The sequence below is a fragment of the Leguminivora glycinivorella genome, chromosome 14, assembly GCF_023078275.1.
Source record: "Leguminivora glycinivorella isolate SPB_JAAS2020 chromosome 14, LegGlyc_1.1, whole genome shotgun sequence".
Classification (NCBI taxonomy): domain Eukaryota; kingdom Metazoa; phylum Arthropoda; class Insecta; order Lepidoptera; family Tortricidae; genus Leguminivora; species Leguminivora glycinivorella.
Window position 1 is genome coordinate 15,093,034 of NC_062984.1, and position 9,402 is coordinate 15,102,435.

At 38.6% G+C, this 9,402-nt stretch overlaps 1 protein-coding gene across 1 annotated transcript in view; it reads left to right on the forward strand.

The window, feature by feature from the left end:
- Positions 1–9,054, forward strand: part of LOC125233050 (E3 ubiquitin-protein ligase RBBP6) — a 73,077-nt gene extending 64,023 nt beyond the window's left edge. Inside the window, exon 16 of the mRNA XM_048138893.1 lies at positions 5,982–9,054. Within this exon, the coding sequence (XP_047994850.1) occupies positions 5,982–8,829 (2,848 nt within the window). The 3' untranslated portion in view covers positions 8,830–9,054. The remainder of the gene's footprint in view (positions 1–5,981) is intronic.
- The last annotated feature ends 348 nt before the right edge of the window (positions 9,055–9,402 follow it).

Sequence of the window (9,402 nt, forward strand, 5' to 3'; positions counted from 1 at the left end):
AAATAGATCAGTTACAGTAGCCCCCAGTCGAGATTTGCCCCGCTGTACCTTAATATAAATTAACCGCATTTATTCTGTAAGTCATTAATTGAACAACCATGAAGAGGACACTTAAAGAACATGTTTTGGTAGCATATTAACCTTTGTTTAAATCGTACAAAGGAGTCATTGGAATATTCTCAAATTAAGCCAGATAGGGTGTGTCCGGAATTCATTTGCTAGACCATATTGAAAGCACTGTCAAACTCCCTAAAATAAAATAAAAACCGGCCAAGAGCGTGTCGGGCCACGCTCAGTGTAGGGTTACGTAGTTTTTCGTATTTTTCTCAAAAACTACTGAACCTATCAAGTTCAAAATAATTTTCCAAGAAAGTCTTTATAAAGTTCTACTTTTGTGATTTTTTTCATATTTTTTAAACATATGGTTCAAAAGTTAGAGGGGTGGGGGGGGGACGCACTTTTTTTTCCTTTAGGAGCGATTATTTCCGAAAATATTAATATTATCAAAAAACGATCTTAATAAACCCTTATTCATTTTTAAATACCTATCCAACAATATATCAGACGTTGGGGTTGGATTGAAAAAAAATATCAGCCCCCACTTTACATGTAGGGGGGGTACCCTAATAAAACATTTTTTTCCATTTTTTATTTTTGCACTTTGTTGGCGTGATTGATATACATATTGGTACCAAATTTCAGCTTTCTAGTGCTTACGATTACTGAGATTATCCGCGGACGGACGGACGAACGGACGGACAGACAGACATGGCGAAACTATAAGGGTTCCTAGTTGACTACGGAACCCTAAAAATTAGACCTTATATCAGGTGTTCCTTACCAATACCTTCAGATCATACTCTCGGAACATAATAATACAAAATTATACACATGTCAACATTTAGACCAGGTTTTTTTTTGTCCTTATACATAACGATACAGTATTTATTACTTCAAAACTGTGTTGCGAGTTGTCGTTGCATAAGCAAATTAGATACAATAGCGACGTGAAAGTATGGAAAAAGTTTTTCACGATTTATGGTCTTTTTAGTCGGATTTCTTTGATCCGATACAAGCTTCCGATCCTGGATAGAAATGAGATCGACTAACATCAAAAAAAGGTTAGATATAAATGACCTGTTTCTCGCACTCGTATGTTTTCTATAGGTACTTTAAAATATATAGGATGGCGAGTAAATAATTTTAGATTTAATAATGGACGATCCAGAAAGGTTTCAATTGGAATTACCATCACAACGCGGTACTGTGGACAGGATGAGAAGGTGCAAAATAGGGCTGTGGACCAATTTTGCCCAGCCGGCCTAGCCGAAGTGACAATCGTGGACGCGCCATGGTGTATCGTAATTGGCTAGTTTCCTATACTTAAAATAAAATATTTTATGCAGTGCACGAAATAAAGCACCACATAATTAGATGAAAAATATGGACAGTTGTTATGTTTAATAGTACATTACTACAGAGGCCGGGACAAAAATGACCTATCCGGCCTCGCTTCGCTCGGCCGTCTATATGTCTTCGGCCGGCAACCCCATTTCCCGCCGATTTATGTATAGTGCTTTTCTCAAACATGGTATGAAATAAATAAAGTCTACTGAAAATAGTAACTTTGGATGGCTGTATCTCCTAAACGGTGCGTCTTAGCGCAAAAATAATCGAATTTTCGTTCCCCTTTAATGCCCCGTATACGCCTATAAAAAAACAAAAAATTAAAAAAAAACGAAAAAAATTTTTTTTGTATGAAAACGCACCCAAAATCAAATTTATCAAATATTGTCTAGGGCCCGTACCAGTTGCAGTCGGCACGTCTATAAAGCCCCTTATAGTTTTTTTTTAATTGGCTAAATACCTGGATGTTATGTCACAATTATCTGTTTGGAAATTAAAAAAGAAGACTGCCGGCCTTGGCCTGCAAGGTTTGTATGAAATTCCATTATCTATCAATCGTCCTAGCCGCACCTGCAACGTCATACTTCGCTGCCAATTATAAGGCACATAACATCAATATTTCATACCATGTTTGAGAAAACATAATTTCTATTTATTAAGTCATAGAGAAAGATATAAAGTAAATGAATTGACCGTGACGTCACTCCTCAGTATTTCATAGTAATTCCATATTAGCAAATCGTTTTGACAGTTCTTAAAAAGAAGCTGATTTGACTAGTAGGAAACTAGCCTATTCTCTATCGTTCTTTTGCCCAAACCAGTTGCCTATCGTTCGCTACGAAGTGTCAATTATTGTACACTTAGTCATTGCGCCTGACTGAACCCTTACTTACTTAAGGTGGCCATAGCTACATAAGTATGTATTTAGTTACATTATAAGTGTTTTGGCGTTAAAGCCACGACTCCACATACAAGCATCGTACGTATCGCATTTCGTCCACTGATATTGCGAATATTGCGATGCGGTAAGTATGGCGCAGATCGGCAACGACTTTCTATACAAATGTGATGCGTGCAATGCAGGTTTGTGGAAGCCAAAACATGCATCTCATAAATGTATATATATTTTTTAAATTTGATAAATTGGAACATACCTATTCCTCAAGGTCTCTGACGAAAAATTGCATGGCACTATCATAGCCGGTAGTGGTTAATCAGGTGATTATTGAACATAAGTAACTGATTAACATTCTTGTTAGGGTTGCCACCTTTTTTTTAGGGAAATATAGTATTTTAGAAAATTCCATCTATAAAATATAGTACACCGAAAGAAAATATAGTACGGTACAGATAATCGATAACCGAGTCGTTCGTTTTTTCTGCCCACTGTAAGGGGCTCCACTCGGTTTTCATCGATTTTGACAAGTTTTGTGTTGTATTGGTTCTCTTATTTTGTCGTCGAAAATTGTAAAACGACCGAATATCACTTCCCAACTCAAGTTTCGCGGAATTTTATTCCGCCGAATATTCATTTCCCAACTTATCATAATTGTTTTATTTGCCAAGCTCACGTTTACCAACTTAACATTTGGCCGTTTTTTAAAAAGCAAACTTGTGGATGATGTTAGAAATTATTTGTAACTTGCCTAATGTTTCGTTGCGAAACGTTATTTGTCCAAGAGTTGTTTCAGCAAGTGAAGCATTTGACAAATGATATGTCTGGTAAAAGTTTAGATGGATTTTAATAATCTGCTTTACAATAATTCTACCAATTGAAAAGTTGCTAAATGTTAAATTGTTAAAATGAAACTTCGGCGAAATGTTGGTTGGCAAATGAAACTCGGCCAAAAATGGTTTTGCGAAAAGGCCATATTACCCTATTTGTAAGACCCCTATATCGAAAAAAGAAATGTATACCGGGTGCCCGGTAATTAATGGACAACCTTTTAACCACCAAGAGGGCACCTTATACTGGTCCAGAAAATCGACTTTTAGGTTTAGTAAAAGTCGCCTGGTTTTCGAGATTTTCACACTTTTTAAAATTTTAGGTAGTATTAAAATTTTAAAAATCTCGAAAACCAGGCGACTTTTACTAAACCTTTTTTTGACCAGTATAAGGCCCTCTCGGTGGTTTTTAGGCCTGTCGCCTGGTTTTCGAGATTTTCACACTTTTTAAATTTTAAAATTACCTAAAATTTTAAAAAGTGTGAAAATCTCGAAAACCAGGCGCCTTTTACTAAACCTTAATGTCGATTTTCTGGACCACTATAAGGTGCCCTCTTGGTGGTTAAAAGGTTGCCCATTAATATCCATTGAAATTTTATAAAGTGTGAAAATCTCGAAAACCAGGCGACTTTTACTAAACCTTAAAGTCGATTTTCTGGACCAGTATAAGGTGCCCTCTTGGTGGATAAAAGGTTGTCCATTAATTACCGGGCACCCTGTATGTAGTTATTTTTTATGAACTTTGACATTGTCTTAAAAACATTTTTGGAAATTTTGTTTTGGTGAAGGATCTTACATACATGAAATCTAGACATTTCTAAAAATGCAAGAGCGATTTTAATTTTAAACTAATTAAGGCAAAAGTTTTGATCAAAGAACCAGTTTTGGTCCTAGAACAGTTCAACTTTGATGCTAAATATCACAGAATCAATGAGCTGTGAAGTAATTATGGGATACTAGTTTGCTTAAAGACGATGCTGTTAATATGATAGGCTTTAAAATAAAAACTATCATAATATTCATAATACCAATGGATTGAAATCGAAGCTGTCTTAAGAAATGTTGTTATTTAATATATCGTGGAATAACCTAACCTAACCACAAAATTAAAATTTTTAAAAAACCCCCGACCGCGACATAGTAGACCGATTTGCATAAAACATGGCTAAGAACACTCCCGACTAACTGAGCTTTCAGACAAAAAAAAACTAAATCTAAATCGGTTCATCCGTTCGGGAGTTACGATGCCACAGACAGACACACACACAGACAGACAAACAGACAGACAGACACGTCAAACTTATACCACCCCGTCGTTTTTGCGTCGGGAGTTAAAAAGACAAATGTTTACAAACAACGGTGGCTTTATATATTTGTAACTGTAATAATTTCATGTCAGAACGAAGCAATGAAATGTACAATGGATATCAAGTAGAAATGAAAGCGCGAGCGTAGCGAGCGCGAAATTTTTTTTATTATAAAAACGCCGCCTCTGGCGGTTTGATCCTAGTGTAAATTCGCCACTAGCAAGGACCCCAAAAATATAGTACTTTTGCGTACTATATCTTTGTCATATAGAATACAGTACGCTGGGCCAAAATACAGTACAATACTATATTATATAGTACGGTTGGCAACCCTAATTCTTGTGTTGTAAAAACCCATAGGTAGCTTACGATTAGATACGATGATCGCAAAATAGGTATTTAATAATAGTTTTTCAGACAAAATGATCTCCGCCTTTACAACAGGAAAGTGACGTCTCGACGATAAGTGCAGTCAGCATTAATAATAGTGGACAGAACAACTTGCCTACAGTATGGTTTTTTGTAAATATCTCTGAGGGTTCACCCCAGATGTCTTATTGTATGGTAATCTATCTTGATCACTTTTCCATGCTATTGCCACAGTATAATAAAGAGTACTATCGTACAGTATGGCCACTTCCGCTCCCCGCTGAAAGCGCCGCCCACCTCCTCTCGGTTACCTCACAGTTACCGCCTGTCAAAAACGCGAACAGTCAACCTGTCATATCTCACTCATACAAGCATGGTACGCGTTCACCTACACGAGCTTAGAATGTGTGTTAAGAACGCGCCTCTTTCATATATTTGATCGCCAGTGTCCGAGATGTGCTATTGCGACAAACGTGTCATTCGCTATGGCGCTAACGACTGGTACCTTGGCTCCACAGACACCCTGGCTCTACTACTGCGAGTCGCCGCTTACGATTTGTTGTATTTATATTCTACATAAAACCAATTGCACCACACACATCTGTTAGTTGGTATCGTAGGTAGTTAATTAATTATTTAAAATTGACGAGTAATAAGACGCAGAGTTCGGCAGTTCCGTATGGATTTTTATTTTACGTTGATTGTGCGTGGTGCAATTCGCCCTTAGTAAGTTCGTGGGTTATTATACTTTTTTCTTTCAGAATGACGTATCGTGTTAACCTTTTCGAGGCGGATATAGAATAAATAGTGCTTCGTGGGTATCCCGTGGTGAGAATGCTACGAGCGTACATACACACGCGGGTTTCAGTCATAAATAGTTATAATGTGACATTTAGACAGGTTTGATGCGTGAGGCAATTTTCATTCGTTGATGAAGCTGCTATGTTAGCTGCTATAGGATTGGCCGATCAAAGTATTTGACAAATCGGCGTCAGCATAGCTTAATATGTCAATGCCTAAAATTTTATCAAATACTTGTTTATTTTTTGGAATTGATGTCCTATTTGCGAGTACTTAAAACTTAACAGGGTTAAGCTATGATGCCTTATATGCATACCTTTGATATCGTATGTTTTATAGGTTTTATCTAATGGAAGACTTATTTTTTCTCAGGTATGGACCAAGAAACAATGGACCACCGCCGATGTACCCTAACATGGGGCCGAAACCCATTCCACCATTATCGAGTATTCCTATTCAGGACCCGCCTCCAGGATATCGCGGTCGATATGACGGACCGCCTTTCGAAGACATTCCTCCTGGACTGGAACCTCCAGTGCCTGGATTTGAACCTTCACCTTTTGAAAAACCACCTTATGGACCTCCAGGTCCTGGACCTATTGATCGTGAGAGAATGCCGCCAGCTAATTATCGAGATCCTTACAGAGCACCTTTTGTAGAAGGCCCTCCAGGATACCGGGATATGCCGATGCCTCCTGCGCAAAATGAAATTCCTGTTCACGTAGGTGACCCACCTCGATACCGTGATAACTATAGAGGCCCCGGGCCGTACCGTGACCAGGGCCCGATGCCATATAGAGAAGGACAACCATTTCGTGAAATGGGCCAGGCCCCACCATACCGTGATCCTGGTTTTAGAGGAGGACCGCCGGCACCCTTTAGAGAAAACTTTAGGAATGCTCCATTTAGGGAAGGCGTCTTTCGAGAAAATCCTCCTCACGGCTTTCGTGAAGGTCCTGCACCATTTAGGCCTCCAAGTGTTGACCCAAGAGAACCACCTCCTGCAAATTTCCATGATCCAGCTTTCCGCGATGGCTTTAGAGATGAAAACAACCCGGGAAGAGAAATGCGTCCTGGTTATAGACCTGGGGTTCGTAATAGAGGTCCTTCAAGGCGCAATCCTAACTTTGAGCAAGATAGACACCGAGAACCAGAAGGTCGTGATAGAGAACGCTTTGGCGATATTAGAGATCCAGCAGAACGGTCGCGTGATATTGAGAAAAGAGACAGACTCCGTGAAGACAGGCCACGTGAAGAACGTTCTCGTGGTGATCGACCTCGTGATCACGAAAGAAACCGAGAATATGAAAAAGAGAGAGAGCGTGAGCATGATAGAGCAACACCCGAGAAGAAAGTCCGTGGGTCGCCGAAACGTAATCGTGATACACGTGATAAACGTCGAAGTGAATCGAGAGGTCGCTCTCGTGATCGAGACCGTGATGCAAAGCGAGATAAGAAAGAAGAGAGACTTCGCGATAAAACGTCATCCGAAAGAGCCAAAGAGCATAAAGACAAAGAAAAGAAATTGAGGGATAAGGAAAGAAAGAAAAAGAAGAGAGAAAAGGAGAAAGAAAAAGATACAGACAAAAAGAAAAAACGAGAAAAGAAGGATAAGAAAGATAAGGATATCGTTAAAAAAGAAGACAAGGAAGATAAAGAGGAAGACGAAGTAGAAAAATCTTCTAATAAAGATGACGCCGTAGACGACCAAAACAAAACTGATACTGATAATGTTTCCGATGAAAACAAGATAAATAATGAACTTGGTGAAAACAATACAGAAGAAAAACTTGACTCTCCAAAAGGAGTTGTAAAAAATGAACCTCAAAATGATTTATATGGCGATGAACCTGCAGAAGCAATTGACAAAGAAATCATTCAAAATTACGTCAAAACTGAAGATAATGAAGGTGTTAAAGAGGAAGTTACTGAAAGTAACGTTGATCCAGGACTTAAAGAAGAACCTTTTGATGGAATTGAATTACAAGTTACTGCGGAAGAATTAGATCTAAAAGCAGATATAGAAGGTACAACCGAAAAGGAAATGTTGGCACCTTTACCTGAACTATCAAAATGGGAAGTTGATGATGACAATAACGAAAGAAAAGAACCAGGTGAAATAACCTCACCCGATGAAGAAGATTCCGGTAAAGTAACTTCAGAAGTTTTGAAGCGAGCTGAAAATGCAATATTTGCAAAGGCTATTCATTCTCTCAGACCAATAGAAATAAAAAAAATAAGTGGCGATAGAGCCAAACTTTATGACGATAACGCACAGGCGAAAGGTTCCATGAATAATATTCAAATTACCGTTCCGGTAGCAGATCCCGAACATAGATCTATAGAAATAAATGATAAAACCAAGAAGAGAACTTCTAAAACCCCTCCTCCCAGATTGTCTGTAAAAGAACGATTGGGAGGCAAAGTAGATGATATTCGTAGATCAAGGGAACCTCGTGTTGTACATAGCACAGTTGAACGAGTGAAGTCTCGGTCTAAAACACCTAAAAAGGAACAACCATATCGTAGAGTAACCGTTGATAGAGATAGAAGCAAAAAACCGGAATCAGTCGGCAGAATGGAACCAAAAGGAGAGAAGCCGCGTTTGATAGCCGACGCTAGAGGGTTGCAAGAGAAATTTTCAAGTCGTAGTCCAAATCGTGATAAAAAACGAAAAGATGTAGACAGAGGAAGGGAATCTAAAAAGATAAAGTCCGAATCAAGTGTCGATTCTCGCAGCCAAGATAAAAGTACGTCGAGTGTCGTAAAAACGACTGCTGAGCGAGAGAGAAAGAAGTCTACCTTGGATGAGGCGCACTTTGAGCCTGACTACGACGAGACAGTAGAGTCTGAGCACGAAGGAAAAGACGATGCTGTGGGTAAAAAACGCGAGCGGTCAATGTCACAAACCGTAACCAGCGAAGTGAAAAAACCTAAACTAGAAGAAGAAACAATCAAATTAGATTTAGCTAATGTTAAAAAGAAACCTGATACCGAAAGTGAATCCTCGAGTGATTCTGATACATCGTCATCGTCCTCTTCGGATACCCGTAAACGTAAGAAGAAGAAGAAGCGTAGCAGCAAGAAAAAGAAGAAGCGAGCCGCTAGCGACAGCGATAGCGATTCTGACTCCGACTCCGATGACCACAAGAAAAAGAAAAAGAAACGTAAGCATAAGAAGAAGTCGAGTAAGAAAAAGAAAAAAACTAAGCATAAGTAGTTAAGTCCTAGACAGACTTTGACAAAAGTATATAATAGGCATATTTGCATACCTATCGGTAAAGCTTCGTTTTAACATTATGTTCCTTTTATTTTGTTTCCAATAATTAGGATTTTTATCGGATTACCTTTACAATTTCTAGAGTAGGTACTGCATAAATGCACTTCATAGTCATGAAATGTAATAAACTAATTATTTAATAATAAACTATTCTGGTGGTATCAAGACTGTTGTTTTATTTCGTAAATACGTAGGCTTGAGGGGTTTTTCATGAGAGGTAAGATAAAAAAAATCGTCCTTATAACTTATAACGATGCATTATGGTGGCCCCTCATAAAATACCTTTCAATCTTATCTCAAGTCACTTGAGCCTAAAGTTATTTATTATTTTTATTTATTTCAACGTGTCAATTCAGCTGACAAGATACACCTGTGTTCTGAAGTTAATTTACCCATTCAGTGGTAATCACTACACGTTGTCGTTCTGCGTCTACTACGTATTTTCGCTACATGCGGGGAAATCGGCTACGACGCAGCGCTACGACCGTAGCTCAGCGGTGAATGTAAATCTTG